Here is a 23,260-nt window from a genome sequence, read left to right on the forward strand (position 1 = left end):
TGCGGTCTAGATATGTTAAAATAAAAGATATGTTTTAGATCGGGCTTAAGTTTCATAATTCACTATTCACTAATATTATAAAAGCGAATGTTTAGAAGGATGGATTGATAGAGGGATGGATGGTTGTTTGAAGTTATCTCCAGAATGGCTCAACGGATCTTGACGAAATTTGAAAGTAATATGTTTTTTTCCGCGCGGACAGAGATGGGTGACAACTAGTTTTTCAATAAAGAACAAAATAATTTTATCTCTGTCACCGTGGGTTTCTGAGAGCAATATTAGAAATTCGAAAAATTTACACGTGTATGGGTTCATGTTTAATGGAATAATCTTGTGAAATAGTCACTGTCCTGTATCGATATTTTATGATTATATATATTTAAATGCGACAGATGACTTTGCCAGGTGTGCAGGGATTCCTATTACATTATCAGTCTTACTTTTTACTAATGTTATAACTGCGAATGTTTGGATGGATGAAATAATGGATGGATGTTTGATTGAAGGTAACTTTAGAACGGCTGAACGGCTTGCGCTGAACTTTGGCACAGATGTAGAACACAGTCTGGAAGAACACATAGGCTAATAATTAAGACTTATTAGATCCGTACGGACGGAGTCGCGGGCCACAGCTAGTCAACAAATATTTCTGCTTTTCTTCCTATACATAATTATTTCGTATTCCTCTTTGATTTAGGTTTTATTAGCATACGGTACTTTATTTCTCTGAGGTTTGTCTTCTTCATAATTAAAATGACAACGTACTATTCTCATATAACATTTCCCGCAAAAAAACTCCGCAAGTTGTATAACAAAAGCGTGTAATAGAAACGTGACAAATTGACCGCTTCCGAGCTTGCTTTTGTTTGAAGAAAAAGGACAAACCACACAAAGTCCTTGGCTTTGTGCAATAAATTATCCATAAGGGAAGAAGTAAAAGAAAATGCGTAAGATTCAAAGAAAATACAGATTGCTTATTGACATGACCACCAATTGCATAAGCGAATCCACTTTTCTATTTGGTTGGTTTCAAATAACAGATACAAAATTCTGTGTTTAATTCAGGGCAGGGTTCTTCTAACTTAACTTATTTGATGTAAGCTGACGTCCTTTCGACGATGGAGAGATGAAGAAGAGATGAACTTGGGATGCTTTTTACTGAGCATAAATTTGACTAGGATTCAAGCGTAATTTTTTAAGATATAATACTCTATGTTCTTGACATACAAATACCGCGTTACAAAAAACAATCGCGTTTATAATATTAGTAATCAGGGCAGCGGGGGAGGGGAAGAACCCAATGAGTTCAGTATACTAATAGTTGACCTCCTTGTGTCACCAAATAAGATAAACGCGCCCTGATTTACTAGCATAACGTTTTTCTATGTCGTCCTCTATTTCCGACAAGGCTTTCTTTGTTTAGTAGAATAACAAAATTGTTTTATCTGTGCCAGAAAAATAAAACGATAATTGTTGTGTGTCTACAATAACGTTACTAAAAATACACATTTTTAAAAATATCAAATAGATGAAATCTCGTGTTTTCAAAAATGTTTGGCATCCTTCTTTTTCCTGTGTTCTGATGCAAAAAATTTAAGAATAGTTCTTCTAAGATATAATAAGGAATCCAGAGCCACCAAAGTTAGCTTGCACCTAAAAATTAAATAAACCTAGCAAATTTTGATTGGTGGAATGCAATATAATAAAATTCATCAAACACATTTAAAGGTTTCTGAGACAAATTATCATTAGTCTAATGTACTAATGACCTATATTTTTTAAGTAGTCAAAGTGATCAAACTAATACCGTAGAACAAAGGTGACTTGTGATTAATCACAGAACTAAATGAAACACTAGATAAAAATATTTGAAGTTCAAAGAAAGACATCGAACAAAGGAATTAAAGGATTCTAACGACACAAAAGTACTACTAACTAGTATATTCATTGATACAGAATAAACATGTTAATAAAACTTAGTATCTACGTAACACTTCGATTAAGGATAGGATAATAATTTACATAAATTGTGCAGATAAAATGATATAGGTACAAAAAACTTAAGAAGATTTTAAGAGAAGGTACGCGAAATGAAAAAGGAAGCCATCGGAAGTAAAATTGCCATCGGATTTCCAATTTATTCGGAATTGGTCTCTAATGGATACGTTTCATAATTGGTACGTTATTTTAGAATATTCACTCAACTTTAATGTTACATTACGCTTTGAGAAATTGAACCAAATATAAATAACTTAAAGCTCGCTATCCGTCCCTACTAAGGTGCTCGAAGCCTACCATAACTTAAGAGTGACTATGCGATAGTCAACTACGCTGGTCAAGTGCTGGTTGGTTGACTTCACATATATCCTTGAATTTGCATCAAGATGTTTTCCTTCACCGTAAGAACGTCGGATAAATGTACCTATTGTTTGGAAGAAAATCCGACACTGTTCCGGTGTACTGGCGCAACACTAGCCTTATTGAAATGTCGACGTTTATGTCCCTTCACTAATCATTCTGACACTTGACTTGGTAACAAAAGCGCGCCATTCGCTCCAAAGGATTCTAACTAATAATGTCTAAAATGATGTGATCGAAAAACACATTGGTACATAGCGGTATTCGAACACATAACCTGCAGATCACAAGTCCTTGATCCAGGGATCAAGCTTAAGATTAGGTAGCTACTAAAGCTATAAAAATAATTTATAAAAGAAACAAAATTAAAAATAAATAAAGAGCTTGAAACAAGCCTTTAAGAAAAGCGACATCAAAAATTTGGTCTTAAATGTCATCCTATCTGACAAGGTGACAAGGCTAAATTAAGTTAGACAAGAAAACTTTATTAATATCAATTAAAAGCTACAACAAAAAATAATCGTTTTTACGAAGTCACCTCCGAGCTCAAATTAAACACCATATTGGAATAGCAAATCAGATATAAAATTATGTAGTTATCCAACACAAAATATAAGCTTACAATAATAAAGATTTTGTAATAAATACTTTCACACATTGCGATAACGTTATAACTGAGATTTATTGCCTTCACACAAATAGCTAGCAATTAAGTGATTCGCGCGATGTCTGCTGTAACGTGTTATAATTTCTTAGAGAAAATTAATCAGGTGATTGCAGATTGCAAAATAATGTTAATATTACTATGGCTATAAAGCTTAAAATGTATTTTTGTTCCTTTGATTTTGTGTCGTTTTTTCCAATTTAAGTTAAAGTCAAAGTACATATAAGGAAAATTTAATTTTCTAGTAGTCTTTTGTTTGATATTTAACCCTTATAGTTTTAAGTGCTATCAAGTCAACCACTTAAGGAGACTAAAGTTTTATGATTCAAGATTACAGCTGCCGCTCAGCTTTTTACTAATTATTAATTTCTATCTCTGCCCATAACTGTGAGTGCTCTAAAACAGACAAAATATTGGCAGTGAAATATATTTATTATTCACCATCTGATATTTAAATAAACGTTTAGAAAGTATAAATTAATTTTATTATGAAATTCTAGACTATCTACTAAACCTTAATTGGTTACAATAGTAATTTGGGGTTAAATTACCGTTAATTATTTTAATTACAGTATGCAGAAAAGGCAGAATAATTATTATACATTGGTTAAATAAAAAAATATTATCAATTAGGATGCAAGTAAATCCAAAATAAAGTGATGAATAAAAATAAATTGTGATCTTAAATAAAAATAGCAAAGAAAACCTCTGACAGAAACAAATGAAACCATTAGGCACCAGTTGCTTCTAAATTGGTAATTAAAAGGTATTTTTCCGTTGCAAATTACACGGCGCCGCATTTATACTTTATTATCTTAATAAACTAAATGTTTTATTTAATACTAGCTGTCGCCCGCGACTCCGACGGCGCGGGATTAAAAAAAGGTTCCTAAAGCGTTTCCTGGCAACTATAAGAATTTTTCTCACCTTTTAAACCTTCCCTAGACCTCCGAGAAAATTTCAAGACCAAGATAAATCCGTTCAACCGCTCTCGAGTTTTAGTAAGACTAACGAACAGCAATTGATTTTTATATACATGGATTACACAAGCAAATTTTACGTGCTGGTTACAAATAATATTCAGTAACACGCGACGCCGCAAGCCTTAATAAATGAATAAATCCAAAATTTATAAAGGAATCTTTATAATTGTTCGGATTTAATTGTTCTTGAGATACAATAATGAAATGTTAAGACATAATGGGATATTAATGGATTCCAATTTGATTTATCTGCTTTGTTATTAAAGAATTTAACACTATACAATTTCATCCAGGTTATAATTCAAACGACCTAGAATTGAATACCCGACGAATACTTAAAAAAAAAATAAAGAAAAAACTACAAATTCTTTTTTTTGTGTCAGTAATCGATGTATTAACGACTAGGTTTTGTGCCAGTGCATTTTGAAAGTCAACTTTATATATTATATAAGGTTTTATTGCGAAAAATAAATGTCCCCATATATAAATTTGGCACAAGAAACGTTATATTTCGAATTGGCTTGGAGCCATTTTATCTTACGATCTTGATGCTTAACTTTTGTTTGACTATAAACTGTTTGACTTCGGGTAAGTATGGAAAATAAATAACGAGCTTTGGAACAAATCCAGTATCGTTTTTGATTTCCTAATGACATTTTAATTCATCCTCATCCAATCATTCTCGCCCACAAGTTTATAATATTAGAAATAAACAAAACAAATTCACCGTTCCACTAAAATATCGATTATGAAAGAATTATCTTAAAATATATCATTATTTACTTAAATTGAGCTTAAGGATACACTATATTATGAAATTAAATAAATAATAAATGTATAAATAAATAGATTATACAGTCGCAAAAATACTTATTGTTTGTGCTAAAGGATGAGATATAGACAAGCCTGCTATAAATTATATTAATAACTTTGTAATCCTCGAGCAACAATGTTATTAATCTTGTTATCTAGTGTTTAAAGATCATCAGAAATATTTTTAACATTTGAATCGCTTTTATGCGGACTTGAGACGTTCGATCTCAATTGTTTTTTTTATCGTAAACTAGTGCTCGTCCGCGAGTTCGTTCGCGCGGGATTTAAACAATAATTAGTAGTATCTTAAAATTAAAACAAATTGTCTCGAGGACTTTACTTTCATATTGATGTCTAGTTATGAAACATTTTGTAATTTATTTACTTCTAATAAAATTCAAATAAAAATAAAGATCACTTTCTTAACGTTTTTTGGAACTATTTCCAATAAACCACTAAGGAGAGAAGAGATAGAAATAATCTGGACATAGATCACTTTCGTCATACCGGAGAAATTCAACAAAGAATTCAAGTGTAGCAACTACTTGTAAGTCAACGATCAATATATTAAAGAAAACAGCTGGTTCATGTCTGTACTATGAGATTAATAAAACCTCCGTGTTCAAGAAAATAACTAGAAAAAAGAGATTATTTAAAAAAAAACAAAAACCTTACTAATACAAAAAGGATATAAGGAGTTAATTTCAAAGTCGGTTTGACTAATTGGTAATTTGAACTCCAACGTCCACTATAAAGGCGAAAAAATTTCCCCTCCCGTGTCAGTCGGTGTAAGAAAGTCATTAAAATCTCATTTGAAAACTCATTGTGTAAAGAGGTTTAGCTAATAACTGGAACAATCGAAGTGATTGATTGAAATTGATTACAAGGCTCTGTTTTATACATTACGCATACGACAAGAACGGATTACGAATTGTTCAAGAGAAGCCTATATCCCTGCTGTGTGGATATAAAAAATATGTAACTATATTAAGCTAATATTATTATTTCAGTGTCTCATTAGTAGTTGCATTAATTCATCATATGGGCATTGCCCAACTGCCGGGTTAATATAATCAGAGATATTCGCGTATAAACAAAACCATTAGACGTCTCATAAATTAACATATTTATGGATGACGATGATGCAATTCAATACTAAAATTCAAGAGGAACTAACACTACAAAGCTTCATTTAAATATACAGAAGTATTGTTTATATTGGGTTGGTATTATATCTACCTAACTACAAATTCAACGTTGTCATAGCAATAAATCATTCATAAAATATGTTGGTCAAACTTCAGATATGATTTCTTATTACCTAATTAGTTAGCAGAGGTAAGCTGCTACTTTATTGTGTTATTTTGAGAACCAAGTTCTGCAACTCGAGACTACATGGAGCCTTAGATATGAGACAATATTTACCCAAAAGTGTCATAAAAATTGGTAATATTCCCAGATAAATATATCCAGGAAAATCTATATAAAATTATAGATAAAAAATCTTCAAAAAGAAGGGTTACTCTTTAATCGACTGCGATGTTAAAATTTTGGTCGCTGTGTTAAACAAAGTGTTTTAAAACTGAATAAAGTTTCAGTAAGTGTATTTTACGTGCTTATTTGATATCTCGGGGAACCAGGTATATAACGCGCTAAATTATAATACTATAAAAATTACAATTAAGTAAAATTATCACCAAAAGCCAGTGTTGTTGATTTTTATTTTATCCTAAGAATAAAGCATAAAATATAATATGTCTGTAACCCTTTCCATAGTATTTCTGTAAGGAATCTAACAATAGCCCGTGCATTTTCAATATTACTATTTTTAATAAGTACGGAGAAAAGTAGAGTTAAAAAAGTATTTTTTTTGTTCTTTATGTTCTTTATGTATTTGCAATTTTAGTAACTTTAAATATTTTTTAAACCATAAACTACTAAACTATTAAAGGCTTTAATTTTTAAACTAACATTATAGTAAGTATGTCAATTTAAATAGTTTTCATATCGTTTAGTTAGCATTCATTGAAAAAATATCTCACAATCGTTACCATTTCCTTACGCCAGCTTGAAAACCCTATTTAAATGTAAATATACATCTTGAAATGCGGTTGGTATTTCAACGTGAGCGCTTATGTAATTTCACGTAACAAAGTGGAAAAATTCAGAAGTAGATTTGAAAAAATCCAACTGTTCTCATATACTAGAGCCCTTAATTTGCATATGAGATAGGAAGTGTAAAGGTAACCGAATAAATAGAGAATATAAATATATAACAATGGGTTCCCTCTACGCAAAATACCTGTACAGAATCATTCCTCTCATTCTTCTCTATGAATAAAACGGGGACAACAAGTTTCTATAACAAATCTTAATACCTATAAACTTTAAATTACTTTAAAAATATAGTACCTTTTGACTTTTTGAATTAGGAATGAGTTGACAAATAATTTTGAATTTTATAATAGGGTAAAATAATTCAAACGTAAAGTAAATGTTAAAACGTTGCATAGATACAAAGTTTCTATTATAGAAAGTAAAATGCCAGTTAAAACTTTTAAGTCTAACTGGATTACATTAGCTGATGAAAATGTACCGAGAGGGTAAGTCGAGAGGGAAGTTGCTTAGCTTAAGTAAGATAAACACTAAACATAATAAGACAAACTCAAGTGGCGCACCATTCCGTCAACTTCGGTACACATACAATTAAAGGTACAAATTTATTTCCCTACTGGTGATTTAAATGTAATATAATAATCATGAGAAAATTAATAAAAAGAAAAACATTATGGTACTTAAAAGATTTACTATTTTCGAATAATGGCATTCGAACTCTCGACCATTTGATGGGAAATCTGTATACTTCAATATTAGGTTATGGGCGCTTGAAAAAATTAAAAAAAAAATCATTCGGTATCTGCTACGGTGGATAGTGTACCGGTTTTCAATTAACCTTGCAAAATTTTAATTATAAAAATTCCCCGCTTTAGTAATGTTATGAAATACATAACTTCGCTGGTGAGGCAATCTTTTGAAATAATCGTGACGTCATATAAAAGTACCTCGTAAACCAAATTAGCCATCGAACTCTCACCACATCAAATATATTTAAGTTTATAAAGTTTGGACATTGTAAGCTACACTTTCGCTGATTGTATCTCAGTACTGGCTCTATTTCAGTTGTATAGTATTACATGCCGACTAGTGTCACTGCATAAACGTCTGTCCGAGGGAAAATAAGAAAAAACTAGTAGCCCGTGTGTTCTTTCAGGCTATGTTCTACGTCTATGCCAAATTTCAGGGAGATCCTTGCAGCCGTTCTGGAGATATCTTCAAATAAACATCGTTCCATCCATCCATTTCAACATTCACTTTAATAATATAAGTAAGATATCTCCAAATTGTAATAAGCTCCCTCTGTTGTTAAAGTGTGATATAAAATAAAATAAAAATTATATATGTATCATACATAACATGTTAATTCTTACATTTGTTACACTCTATTTTGTAAGATTCACTAGAAAGGGCACATTGGCTCCCTAAAAACAGATTAATAAAATCATTAAAAAAACATATAGGAACGGTTAACGAGGTAATTAATCAGTTCCAGATCTTATAACATGTTTAAGTCACTTTTATATTAATTTAGGACAGCTATCAGTTTTGTTAATTACTTTAATTAAAACTAATTATGTTGTCATGTTTTTTACTATTTATTAGCGCTAATTGATATGCGCTTTTGACTATTCATAAACAGATAATAGGTCGCTAATGTAGATTAGGCGAAATACCATCTAAGAAGAAAGTAGGCCTTTCGCTCTCTCTAAAAAACGAATTTTATTTAATCATTGTACCATAGATACTGCTCAAGAGAATATTGATTAATTAATTTTATAATTATTATTAAAAAAAAACATTCGTGTTTTATTTATTTTCGACGGTCTTCTTTTGTTTTTATTCTTTCCAAAGACTCAAATCCACTGATGGTAAGCTATCACATGGAACTATTTTATTCCTGAAAAATAAAACAAGAATAAGAATTTTTCAAGTTGAAAAACTTGTTAACTAAGTTATAAGTAAAATTGTAAAAAAAAAGCAAGTCGTAAGTTAAATTTAGTATGTTCTAGTGGTAGAATCTTACAAAAACTGTTTAAGGAGTGTCTTTGAAAGATTTTACTCCACGTAAATAAATAAAATTGTACTTTACTTGGGAGACACCAGTTCGAATGCTCTGGGCTGCATACTCTTTATATTTATTCCATTATCACAGATCAGACGAGCCAAAGAAGTTCCTTTGCGAATCGTAGCTAGTTGACCTGTTAAAGTTTCAATGTTCATGTTTTTTATGACTTCTAGCTGTATATATATTATAGCATAGAAGTTATCGAGTACAAAGTTATTTTTTTTAGTAAAACTTACTCGGTGTAAAAGCGATATTCATATTGCTGCCATTTTCATAAAAGAATCTATCTCCGACACGAATTTTGTAGAACTGTATCAGCGAAATGCAAAGATAAGTTGGTCCCATCAGTGCGTCGGGGACATGCTTCTCTAATGACCCACCCACGGTAAGGTCTATGTCGTCTACTGATTTGTATAATGATTTCAGCATTGCTATATTCTAGAAAAATATTTTTATGTTAAACCTTCATGTATCGTATCTATTTAAAAATAAAATATCCTATTAATCTATTTTTTTCCTGCCAGTCCATCGCTTGAAGTTCCTGCAGGGCCAGTTCTACGGCGTCTCGGCAGCGGTATCTGAGCCGCCCGATACGTCGACGGTCAATCAGGAGATAACGCAGGATAGGCGACCTTGGCGATCTCTTGTACTGGAGGCCACGACTCACTTTGGGTCGCTGCGCCAGCGGAGTAAGTAGTTAATATTTTTTTCCGTACTTACAGTTCTTGAAATATCTACACTCAAGTCATCAAACGTCTTCGGCTCGGAAAGTCCGCAGAAGCGTCGGAGAGCGACGTAGCTAGCGAGACGGTGATCACGTCCGCGTTGAATATCAATAGCTCGCAGATCACTACCTTTGGTATTGTTTCCTCTGCATAATAATTGATAAATAATCACGAAACAAGCCAAGTTCTTTTTACATCTTAAATTGATCGACGATAAAATTTAAATCATGCTTTCCCTTAGAGTTTATATCAGCGTAAAAAAATAGATAATTACTCCACGAACTTGAGAATAGAATTCAGTTAAACATCAACATAAAAAAATACAGAGTGATTTAATTTTTATCACTTTACCTTAAAAGATATTGACTGGTTTCTGCGTCAAAATATTGGTCAGCTCTATCTTCAGATTGATACGACAAGCCTCTCGCTAGGCCATCAAAAGCATCAGGTTCTTCGATTACAGAAGGTCGATTATACCAATCGCTTAATCTTATAGTACGCTGCAATATGCGGTTTTCTTTCACAATTCTACAAAAGAAAACAATTTTAAACATTGGAATTAGTCAAGTTCTATTACTTCTGTGTACTCTTCTAAGTAGGAACATTATTAAGACTGAAAATCTGGTCTTTCTGCTAAGAAACTTTCTAAAAAGAACTAATAATATTTATAAACGATCTTACTCGATTATATTATATAATATAATGATATTTTTAATTAATTATAGTTATGGTTACTATGACTATTAATAATGTTGACGTCATTTGCTTCATGATAATTTTTTGTAATAAATTCTTAAGTTTCAGTTATTACGATGTCAATATGTTACTTACTCCAGTTTCCCTCGTATTAGCGTATGAAAGTATCTGTACGCTGCAGTAGAGAATTCATTTGTTACGCCAGCACTTATATCTGCTTTGTAATCATTTATGTAATCTTTTGGATCTTCGTAAATTATTTTATTTTTTAGCATATTATCTCGACCTGTTAAAACATAGTTAATATTTATCTTATAACTAGCTGTAGCTAGTCTAGCGAACTCCGTCCACGCGGGATCCAAAAGAAACTCAATAAGTAGCGTAAGTTCTACATCTATGCAAAATTTCATCAAGATCCATTGGACTGTTCTGAGGATACCTTAAAACATCATCCATTCACCAGTCCATTCACAGCCACAGCCCCCAAGCATTTCCAATGAATTATTTTAAGAATACTAACCAAGTAATATTGGAAGATATTCGTAATAGGTAATATGTTGAGACATAGCTATGACAATGCGTCGTGTTTCCTGATAAATTTTATCGTCGTTCCATTGTCCATTCAACTTTGATAGTATACCAGCTATGCGATTGTGTTCCTTCAACAAAATGATTTGAAGTACCGCTAATTCTGGATTTTGGTTAATTCTAGAATCACCTGGATAAATGACAATTATAGTAAAATGCAAGAATGTAATAGCTACACAGATGTTGTGTTATCGTATCGATTTGGACTGATGTTTACATTAGGCAAGACATGCTTAAAACTTTTAAACAATGATAAAAGTGACATATGATCTTGCTGTTGAATGAGAAACAATGAGGTTTTCAAAGGCTTGACATTATTTCTTCTTCCTATCATATTTAGCCTTATACCACGCTGAGCATAAAAATGTGCAGATATTTTGATTTATGTCCCTCTTTTAAAAGGAGAAAAGAACAAATTAAATGATCGCCTAATGTTAATAGACCCGACGCCTATGGATACCAGTTTTCTTACCAGCTACATAGCAAGTATCGTTAGCAGGTATGGTGGGTGTGCATGTTTCTTGAGCATTTGCAGCCTGAGGAGGCCATTCGCCTCCGTTGCGCTCAACAGTTAACATTCGACCTCCTTTGCCTTCACGCAACGATTTCGATTGGTTGTCATTAACGCCGTATATCAATGATAGGTCCATGTAACAGGTGTTTTCATTTATCTAAAACAGATAATTAACATGATCGGTAATATTTGTATGTCATATGGTCATCATAACATGGTCGTTGAATTTGATAAAAAAGTACCTCAATGCTTATGATTGTTTGTATAGCATATGACTCATGATATATTATATATAAATTCATAGTGAAGTAAAAAGAAAGAGAATGCTAATGAAAGTCAGTTATACTATTGTTATGGTGCGATATTCCAAAGTATTCTATTGATTTTCCTTTGGCTAATTTCTTTATAATAGCTGTCGCTCGCGACTCCGACCGCGCGGAATTAAAAAAAAAATAAGTATCCTATGCGTTCTTCCAGACTATATTCTACATCTACGCCAAACGACTTTCCGGAGGTACGTTCGCATTTATAATATTAATAAGAAGTAAGTCAACACAATCGACTGTTTTACCGGGTAAGAAGGAGCGGTCGGCGCTGTACATCCTGTATCGTTTGTAGTTACAGTTCTAACAAAATCAAAACATTGTCTTGTATCCACGCCTCTCGGTATTGGTATGGCAGCGCAAAATTTATTACTATCAGCTTCCGATGTAAACTCCCCTTCATTGTTACAGCATGTTGGGCTGGGAGTATCTACAAGGAATGAAATTTTAAAATGTTGTTAATGACTATATTCCATATATTCTGGAATAAAGTAGGAGGTATAAACGTACTAATAAGTGATGTACTGCCTGTCAGAGAAATATCATGAGCTACAATTTGTCCCCACTGCATTGTGTTGAGCGTCCATTTGTAGTCCAGAAAAGATAATGAAGGAAATATTTTAAGCGATATTTCTCTAGGGTTCGGTAACAAATTTCCTTGTGCAGATATGTTTATACCTGAAATATACGAAAACTATAATATAATTTAATTAGTTGCTTAAAGCAAGCAGTTTCGAATTTAGCATATCTTGGTTTATTTAAAAGCTCCTGGTTACGATTAGGTTTCCTCGACCGTTTTAAATCTGCAGTCTAAAATTATAACAGCATTGTATCCTTCATTGTTATTTCCGCGAATTTTTTGTATGTGTTACTGTAAAATTATTTTCAGTTATTATTATACTTACTATCTGGACGAGCATCTGCTACCAGCACAACGAAGGGTTCTTTAGCAGCACCCCAGGACGGGTTCTGTAGATTGTTGCAAGTGCCATCTATCGATCGGTATCGAGATTCTCCACAAGATTTCGTTTTATCACAAGTTTGAATAACAATATCCCTGTCATTTATTTCGTTATTTAATGCTCGTTTGTTTACATTTGTGTCTTCTAATCTGTAAAAGTGAATATTACATGATAAGTAACAGTTTTTTTATTAAGTAAAAGGTCATTTTTTTACAGAAACTTACCCAAGATTTTTTAAGAAAGTTTCGAGACGATTAAATAATGCACGGTATACCTCTTGAAGGCTGCTACAAAAGGCCAAAGAGTTAAAATTCTTTTATCTTAATACAAGCGGTCGCTTGACTTTGTCAGCGCAGAAGTAAAAAAATAGCCTATAATGGGACCGCGTGGATTAGTCATTCAGACAGATGAAAATAAAATAAAAACAAATAAAGATATCAATTGAAAATACAACATTAAAGGTTAATAAAATAAAATTTGTATGTATGTTTTCCAGAAGTTTTCTTACTTGTCATCCTTTTTGGGACAGATTACTAAAATTATAACGTTACCAACCATTATACTAATAGTTTATGTTAGTATTGAAATATCTAATTAATTGTATAGTCTTTTAATATAGAATTATTACTTCAATTTTAATTCTAACCTAGATTTATCTTCAGTCTCCGTAGAATCTGCAGCACTTAGTAATATAGACAAACTAGTCAATACCACAAAACAGATTTTTATCTTCAACATTTTCTCTGCAAAAAAAAGAATTCCAATTTCGAATATTAAAATAAAACTCACCAGTAATTATAAAAAAAAGAATAAGCGATATAACAGAATCGTACCACATAGAAATTTGTGCTTCCCTTTCTGATTATGGGACTATTTTTAGTGCCATTTTGTTACATTGTTAGATACCTTTATAAAATTTTCCTTTAAAGTATATCGTTGATATACTATAAGGCGATAATCCATGGACCTTACCTTTTTTGTATGTTTTATTTACAATTTATTTATTTTTGTTGCAAAATCTACATTACACTGGTTTGTTTTACACAGTTTCTGTACACTCGCTCTTTACTACAAGTACGATTGTTTTTTATACATTTCCTAATGAATATTAATCAGAAGATACATAAAGTTAATGAAAAACCTGTTTTTTATTACATGTAATAAGACCTATCAGTACATCTTACTACAATTTAAAATGCGATTGTTTGGATGGATGGATGTTTGTGTATCCAAAACGCCTGCATGGATCTCGCTTGTATTTGGCATAGATGTAGAACATAGCCTGGAAGAACAGGTAGACTACTAATTAAGTTTTTTAATTCCGCTCAGACGGAGGCGCGGGCAACAGCTAGTTTTGTTTATTTTTCAACCATAACTCAACAATCACAAGTAATTTGTTATGTCAGATAGTGCAATGATGGTATTTATATATATATTTTAAACATACGAAAATCGGAACGAAATTTCCGGACAACCTATAATGTTCATACAAAGTGTGAAATGAATTTAACAGAAGTAGTATATTCCAAATTGTACCACAAGAATATAGACATAGAGTTCAATTTTGTCAAATGTTACGATATTTTTGCATACCTTGACTGGTTAGTTACTTATGACTCTGTGGTAGCTACTATATTTATGGACACCTTAATGTACTCATATATCTGACGCTGTGTATGTACCGATGTATTTGAGCTGAATGAATGTTTCTATTAATTTGAGGACTTTTGTTGTACTTATATAAATGATTACTTTAGGAGTACCTATATATTTGAATGTTTTGTTTGCTCCGGTCTTTATGCAGCTGACTGTACTCAATAAATGCAGACACAAAGAATGTGTAATTCGTAGACCTATGGCGTCCATTTTTGTCCAGCGCCCTGGGCGGTAGCCCCAGTGCAGAGCCTAGAGCAATTGCCCAAACCCGTTAGTTTAGCAGCTAATTCTTCCATCACGGATAGCAATTGATGAAAATATGTAACATCTGTAATCGTTTGACCAAAATTTAGAAAACCGTAGTGACAAACACTAGCACTAATCCACTATACACTCACAAGTAACTTTTTCCTTGTATATTTTCGCTTGGGCAGGATTTTGCTGGTCCTTCAGAGTTCAACCGCTGCTAAAAATATTTCCTTTTACGACGCATGTTTGTTGGTTTGCGTTAGTCAATTCATAAACTAACTCTGAAGTAATTTGTGATGGATCTGCTTCCGCCTTTAATTCTTCATAATTAACTTTGGTGTCCACGGAGCTTATTCTAAAGGTCGAAATTTCCTGAACGAAAACTTTGGAACCAAAAACGTATTTTCGTTTGCTGCACCATCGCCCTACACAGAGTTAATTTGAGCTATTTCTGCACTACTGCTGCTATGGCAGAACTCGTATTCGGTAATAATGCGATATTTCAAGTATTCCGATGTGCGAAATTAGCAACGCCAAAAAAAGTTATTGAGGAAAAAAAACAAATAAATTACTGGTTTCGAAATTCAAATGTACTAGCTAAATTGGCTTATAAATTTAATTTTGGAATACCTAATAAAAGTGGATATATCCCATATTTAATTGACCTATAGGGCAACCGGTTTCCTCGTATATGTTGTTGGTGAATTGGTTTTATGTTGTTAGCTTTAAATTAAATTAACCGAAACCCATAGTAAGATTGGTTATTTTATATTGTGTAAAATTGTTGTGGTAGAAGACGACCTATAAAAACTTATGCCGATCAAATTAGTGAAATAGAATAGAACCGGGAAACCGGTAAAAAAATATGAATGAATAAAAAGCAGAATCTTAGAAATGTAGAAAAAATGTCACACATAACTTTCCAAATTTATTTCAATGGATGTTATGTTATTGTTAGTTTTAATATATTTCTTATATTTTAGATCAATGGAAAAAAATATTCAAACATTTTCTGCCAAGACCTAAACTCTCTTCCTGTACCAAAAGCAGTTAGTAATAAAAACACTTAACAGCTGTGCGCCTTTAATTTCACAAGTAATAAATTGTGAAACTTGCCGGTTCTTATCTGAATCTTTATACAAAAACAGCCATGTTTCGTTCAAAATTGAAAGAATATTTACCTGTTTCACGGTAATAGAATTTGAAAATATAGAAAAATGTGTTCACCAAAACTAATTGGTAAGGATTTTTAGACAATTATTGATTATAGTGGTCAGCCACAAAACCACCTTTCAGAAATTTCTTTAGGAAGTTTCTATTGCCCAGAATCTATTTCTGTTGCTATATTTTTATAGCACGTCTGATCCAAAGAATGTTAAATAAAATAAAAAACTTGTAAAATATTGGTTTGAGAAAGTAATAGGATTAAGGGAAAAAAGAGCCGCAAGTGATTTTGGTTGTAGTTTGTATTCGCTTGCGCGATTCATTTCGTAGTTCAGTATTTATATTTTTGATCGTTATCCAATATTTGTTAATTTAATTTAAAATGTATAAAATAAATTTATATGCTTTGGTTAAAGGGACTGTGACGAGGAACTTAGACGATAATACACGTCTAGGTTTGGGTTCCCAATAATTAGTTCTGTTTGGAGTTAAATAATAAATAATCTTATTTTATTTTAAAACTTTAATTTTTAGATAACTTTAAATGTTAAAAATATAATAGCAATTTTAAGTGATTGCAAAAGTGCTATTTTGTTATTTTCAGTGTTTGTTTTGACTTTGTACTCCGCCTGCGTAACATCTATTAAAATAGAAATCGATTCTGAAGATGTGTATAAATTTGTACAGAATTTTATGAATTTCGACGTATTTAGAAAATTTGCAATAGACAATTACAGAGGTTTATTAAAAAGCGAATTCAAGAATCCTTATCACCCGGAGGACAACGTGCCCAACATTGAGAAGGTGACAGTATCTTATGAAAAGGAAAATGAACTTCTAGACATGAAATTGGAGAGTGAAAACAGAATATTTTTATCGGAACTATATAAAAAAGATTCCGCTAACAACAGTCATTTCTCAAATCCTTACAAAAATCGAAAAATTATTAGCGCTATTGGGAGCACAACGTTACAATGGGCTAACAGTGCGACGTTGTTACCTCTTTTTAAAGGAACCTAATAATGTTAATATTTATAATTTTATTAAATACAATTATTTTACTTTTAAATATACTATACAATATATAACTTTAATAATTATATAAGCGTTAAAAACAACTTTAAGCGTTTGATCGATAGATACCTTTCATTATCTATAATATGACTAGCTGTTGCACGCGACTCCATTCATCAGCGCAGAATTAAAAATAGACTAAATTAGTAACCTATGTGTTCTTCCAGACTATGTTCTAGACCTATGGCAAATTTCAGCAAGATCCGTGCAGTCGTTCTGGAGATACCTTCAAACAAACATCCATCCATCCATCTAAACATTCGCATTTATAACATTAGTAAGACGTAAGATTACATTGCTTTGGTTAATATGAACATAATCGTTTTCAGCCTAATTAAATACTTAGGTTTTATGAGATCATTGCACTATTTGTAGAAGTAGGTGATAAATATAAATATCAGGACAATTTTCTTCATCCATTTTAAGACTTTTGTCCGCTTCTCATGTACATAAGTTCATTTGTAAGTAGAGCGACGTCATATAGTCTTAATTATATACCTCTGTAGACAATAGCTATCATTCAGGCCAATGTCTACATACAAAAGAGTTGGCATCTTCAAAACAGATCGTCAAACTCAAGAGTACATTTTTCACATAACGAACAACAATTTCACTCTACTAAGACAAAGCCTCGGCGCTTAAGTCACATTTTTCTTAGCTTATTTAGGCTAATATATTTGACGTCGGCTTCGAAAAAATAACGATGGATTATTTGTTGGCTTTAACATTTTAACTAAGTAACTACATATTAACAAATTAGTTAACTCACAAACCTAATATTAATATATAACCAAATTTACATCTTAATTCTTAATAATCTTATAAAGGCCAATGTTTCGACGGATGGATGTATGGATGTATGGATGTTTATTAGAAGGTATTTCCAGAATGGCTCAATGGATCTTGATGAAATATGACGTAAATTTAGAACATAGTGTGAAAGAACACATAGGCTAGCAGTTTTGTTCAATTCTGCGCGTATGGTGTCGCGGGCGACAGCTAGTAAATAATTAATGTAATAAATAAAGAACGCCGTTCACCAATAGCCAAATTCAAGATGGTTGATATAAATTCATCGGCTGTTCGTCTTTATTTAAATTCCCTTGGGCTGGCATTGTTAGCAATGTTGATTTTAGCAACCACGCTTACTTGAATACATCTTGTTATTTAAAAAAAACGTTTATTCAACGTAATATTTGAATAATTCAAACAATTTAGCATTTATTTTGATGAAATTAATTCATTAGTAACAAAACATCTGTAAAAGCAACTTAAAATTTTTGGAACAAAATAGTTTTATTCTGTATGGAAAAAACATGCAATTTTTTTAGTTCCGTGGACAATTTATTTTCAAGTCTAGACACGCCGCAATACTGGGACTCGTTATTTTTTATTATCACAATGTTAGTCTGGCTTGTGTTTATGAAAGTTATAAATAGTTTTAAATATATATATTATAGATCATATCAAATTTATTTATTTCACGTGCAATATTACTTTCAACTCTTAATATTATTAATGCTTTGGCCACGCAGGACAGAACAAAGACCACTCTGTTCCGTCTTTAACGTGCATACATGCAACTCATTTAGTTGTTCCGAATCTTTAAACTTCCTGCCAACATAGAAATTAATTTTGTTTCCTAACTCTTCGAAACAATAAAAGAACTTTAAGGTTATTATTTTTATTAAAACAAAGTATTTCTGCTATACTTCCATCAATATTCATTACGGAAACCTTTTGAAACCACCAATCCTTTTAAACCTTAATAAATTTACTATTTTATGAAAAAGGGAATTAAGAAAATTTCGCTCTCAACATCTTGAACTTGAAAAGGGAAGCTTATTTTCATCTCGGAAGCGTGTTAGATACTTCTCCGCAAATTTTCCCAAGGAAAATGAGCGTCTAATGTTGTAAATAAATCGCCATAAAAAAGAAAATAAAATGCTGTAACACAACGTAAAATAATTTTACATCTTCTATAAAATAGAGCTTTTTAAATATTTTTATTGAACATTTTTGTATGTGATTATGTTTAGTAGACATTTTTTTTAAATGCGGGATCGATAGGGAATTTTCAAGGTTTGAAGACAATGTTGTCCAGAATAATCCCAGCAATTTTCAACTCTATGCAAATTGTTTAAGCTTCAATATTTAAATCGACAGAGGTACGAATAATAAAATCGATTGTAGGAATGTCAGTTATTGACATGACAGTTAGGGCAGGGCGACTCTATTCCCTTTTACAACGCCTAAATCAAATTTCGGATCGTTTGTTTCAATTATCTTTCTCGTTTCGTTCGGAAGAAGAAATTAGGTTATTTTCCCCAACTTGATATATGTGCTCGCATCTTTTCGGAGGGAAATAAAATATTGAAAATTCGATGAAATTCAGTTTTTAAGACTACACACAGTTGCAAAGTTATCATTGAAAATGTGGTTCTCAGACCGAAATCCCCGTTTAATCACTTAAATTAACATGTATTAATATATATAATAAGTAGCTGTCGACCGCGACTCCGTCCGCGCGGGATTAAAGATAGATGTTGGCCGATTCTCAGACCTACTCAATATGCTCACAAAATTTCATGAGAATCGGTCAAGCTGTTTTGGAGGAGTCTGGGAACGAAAATTGTGACACGAGAATTTTATATGTGTATAAGATATGAATTAATACTTCTCGATTTTGATTACTACAAAATTTAATTTTGTAAAATCTTAAGCGAGACAAAATTTCTACATCTTTTTCCTCGCGATTATAGAAAAAATAGTCATTAAAGGAGTAAAAATCGCATAATTGGCTTTTAATTTAGTACTTTTACACAATTTTAAATAACACCGAAATACGACGAAATAAATCTTCAAAGCGAAGGTTACGATTAATCAAAAAGTAATTGCGCAGATCAAGACAAGAATACGTGATACAAAAAACACCGCATATAAATTTTATTTCCATTGTATTTTTCCTTCGCAAATAAAGTAAATAAGGTTTTTTAAAATTTCGTTTCAAAATTAATTATAAATTTTGTTAAAACTTCTCAAATTATTGTCAGTGTTACGGCATTAAGTCCGCATACGCACATGCGCTTTTTTATGAGGCGTTAAAACGCATTAAATAAAACAAATTTTCCATGTATCTGTTCATACGGCAGCGCTTTAAAAACGCGACGCTTTTTATCGCACAGTATTGCATTTTGAACGCTGGATCATGTAAACAAGAGTGATTTTAAAGAGTTCGGCGCTTAACGCTGAGTTTAAACGCAGCGTAAAAAAAACGCCCGTGCGAATGCGGGCTTAAACTATAAAAAAGGGTCTTGACAGACGGACGGACCGGACGACAAAGTGATCCTATAAGGGTTCCGTTTTTTTCCTATGAGGTACGGAACCTTAAAAATATCAATTTGTCCAGATATTCGTTTAAATTAGTTCAGCTTGTTTTAAAATTAGTAGCTCTAGATCAGAAGGTATTTTAATAAAATACAAAGAAGATATAAAATAAAAAGAAAACATGGGTTAAAGGTGTAAAGAGATTTGTTGTGTAATTTTGGTACAAATATTACGAACGAAAAATCCCAGTGTATCTTTATTTCGACATGGGATTTAGTATAACTTTACCTCGATATTAGATTTTCTTACTAGTTCATTCTTAATAATGTTCTTCGAAACATTGGATTTTGTTCAAACTTTCTTAATAAATCTTGGTTCTCGATATCTGTACTTAAAACTTAACTTCAAATAACAATTCAAGCATTTTTTATTGAAATCTAGAGATACAACAGTTTAAAATTTAATTTTAAAAAAATTTGGGGCAATAATTTACGCATATAAATAAAATGTATTTATGCAACGAGACGTTTTAAAAATTCCTTTCTCATTTATTTTTGGTTGTAAAGTCGAAAAAAGAAGGCACATTTAAGCAAGACTTATATAAGTTGAAATATAAGGCGCAACTTATCGCGATGTCCCATCACATGTGAAGATTGCGTTGTTCAATGCGAAAAAAAGGCATAAAGAATGTTAAGGTAACTAAATTAATAAAAGTAATAAAATAACGTAGAAGTTTAAAGTACATTGAGGCGTACTAATATTTTCACGTCTGTATTTGTGCTAAAAATGTGCTCATGAAAATTTCTTACAAATGTACGTTTTTTTTTACTTGTCTTATTTCTCAAGTAGAATGAAAGGAATGACAATTCATGTTTATACAGGTGATTCTATAGTACTAAACCAACCTGAAAGAAAGTATATTTAACACTTTAACTCACAAATACATGTGACGTACTTATTATACATTGAGTTAATTTTGTATCAACATATGAAACTGCTTACCGATCACCTAATTAATGTTCATGACAATGAATATATTTTCAAATGCGTCATCATATTAACAATACAGTTACGTATGATTCTTGTCTTGTTGTGAAAAAGAAACAACGATTTCACGGTTTTCATTTCATGAGGTCCTGGTACTTCACTATAAGAGTCGATATAATAATGTAACTAGTTGTTTCTAGTTAAAAAACCTGGTACGTCGTGCATAAATTACAGCATTAAATAGAAAAAAAAATTGTGTTTCCATATTCGTAATCTACTGAACTTATCCCACAAATTGGTAGATTTTGTAATTATGCTGTAGAATCCAAGGATAGGAGCGAGTTATATTGCTTATTAAGTAATACAATGGTGCATGTGGAAGAGGATAAAGGAATTAAGAACTGGAGCTGAACTTAAATTGAATCGCTTGTGAAGCTTTGGCAAGCAAACTTCAACAATGACGCGATATAGCACAATAAAATGATAAAAACATTGAATGTTATTTCATTTGGAGCTACATATCCTTACAGTAATCCGACATTATCTTTAAACACATAGGTACATACGAGATTAGACGACGAATAACTTAAATTATTCTATTCTCAATAAGTTAATATAAATAGTACGATTTTATAATAGATATAAATATGAACTTCATTTGTAAAACAAAACATATATATCACAACTCAACAATTACACTAAATTAAAATGCAAAATCGAATTAGGAATGAATATTTTAAATGCTACTCACGTGGCATGTTTTCCCTTGGACTGATCGGGAAACTCACAGCAATGGAAAACAATATGCCAATTAACAATCGGCTGAAACGCAATTTTATTTATAAAAACTATAGTTATACTTCGCAAATTTGCAAATTTTGAATGACAAAAATTCGGAAAGTGATAAAACGTTTCAAAAAGTTGTTTTCTACAATTAGAATGCCTTAATCAAAAGTTCACATAATTAATAAACTATAGCCGGCTCAAAGCCTTTAGTTTTAATTATTAAAAACTTCCTAATTATGTGTTTAATAACTTAGATATGATTCACTAACAAAAAAACCATTTTCTTCTATAATATTTCCATACGAAAATAGGAAAAACTTACCAATTGATGTTCACGCTTGATACATGGTATTCTCAGCTCCGTCGTTAAAACGTCTTTGAATTAGAACTAACCTCAATTTCCACAACAAAACTAACAATAACAAAACAAACAGAACCGAACACTTGTGATAGCAAACACCTTTGTTTACAGTCAAATATACTCAAAATAGTTTCAAGAGTACAAAATGAATATTACTTTATCACATTTTAAATCATTTCTTGTTACCAACATAAGTTGCTTGGAAAATACTAAATTATATTTAAATTACAACACAACAGTCCACGTTATTTTTACACTAGTAATTGTCGCATAAAAATAAGTCAATTAATTTTACAAATTTTATCAAGATTAAAAGAAGATTATTTTTAAGTTTTTATTCCATTTTTTCAAACACTAACACACATATTTAGGATCACTAAAGAACAAGGTTTTTGATGTACCTACTAATGTCATACTTACTGGCCATCTTCTGTCTTTTTTCAATTAAACTTTTAATTTTAGTGTTGTAACATTTAAAAATATGTAAATTATTAATTTTATAATGTAAAAAAATTGTAATTAAAAAGAATTTAGCAGAGCAGATAAATCTTCTGACATATTTTTAATACTAGGTATAAAACTTACGTCACCAGCTGCGACATTAAATTGCTGGCTTGTTTTAAATTAAATTATATACCGCGTTTTGCTAACAATGAGAATACAAGATAAGAGCCGAACACAGAGCTGCCTCGAATCTGTTGTGGCTGACTTGTTTACCACAAACATTGTTTTGAGTCATCTTTTTGATTTTAATAAGAAGTACTACGCGTTCAAAAACATTTCATAACGTAATATTTATAAGAAATTAAAATGGTATATTTTCCAAAATTATTTGAATTTAAAAATT

General features: G+C 31.4%; 2 protein-coding genes across 5 annotated transcripts; one reads left to right on the forward strand and one right to left on the reverse strand.

Annotated features, from left to right (window-relative positions):
* Positions 1 to 8,636: 8,636 nt before the first annotated feature.
* On the reverse strand, positions 8,637 to 22,486 carry LOC106122634 (peroxidase-like). Of its 4 annotated transcripts, none has more exons than XM_013318726.1 (14): positions 22,375 to 22,486; positions 13,456 to 13,552; positions 13,034 to 13,093; positions 12,753 to 12,958; positions 12,358 to 12,525; positions 12,096 to 12,277; positions 11,483 to 11,681; positions 10,943 to 11,140; positions 10,558 to 10,708; positions 10,078 to 10,254; positions 9,722 to 9,872; positions 9,238 to 9,439; positions 9,026 to 9,134; positions 8,637 to 8,833 (listed from the first exon to the last, which is right to left on the reverse strand). In XM_013318726.1, exons 2-14 carry the CDS (start codon positions 13,545 to 13,547, stop codon positions 8,773 to 8,775), a joined length of 1,956 nt encoding a protein of 651 aa, XP_013174180.1. In that variant the 5' UTR covers positions 13,548 to 13,552; positions 22,375 to 22,486; the 3' UTR covers positions 8,637 to 8,772. The 4 variants fall into 4 exon arrangements, with proteins under 4 accessions (XP_013174180.1, XP_013174176.1, XP_013174178.1 ...); XM_013318722.1 differs by having other exon boundaries at positions 13,034 to 13,096; positions 22,375 to 22,483; XM_013318724.1 differs by lacking the exon at positions 22,375 to 22,486 and adding an exon at positions 13,782 to 13,875 and having other exon boundaries at positions 13,034 to 13,096.
* Positions 15,887 to 16,898, forward strand: LOC106122330 (uncharacterized). Its single transcript, XM_013318270.1, has 2 exons — positions 15,887 to 15,953; positions 16,483 to 16,898. The coding sequence occupies exons 1-2, from the start codon at positions 15,932 to 15,934 to the stop codon at positions 16,896 to 16,898; spliced, it is 438 nt and encodes a 145-aa protein (XP_013173724.1). The 5' UTR covers positions 15,887 to 15,931.
* Positions 22,487 to 23,260: the final 774 nt, after the last annotated feature.

The sequence above is a fragment of the Papilio xuthus genome, unplaced genomic scaffold, assembly GCF_000836235.2.
Source record: "Papilio xuthus unplaced genomic scaffold, Pxut_1.1 DF826923.1, whole genome shotgun sequence".
Lineage (NCBI taxonomy): Eukaryota > Metazoa > Arthropoda > Insecta > Lepidoptera > Papilionidae > Papilio > Papilio xuthus.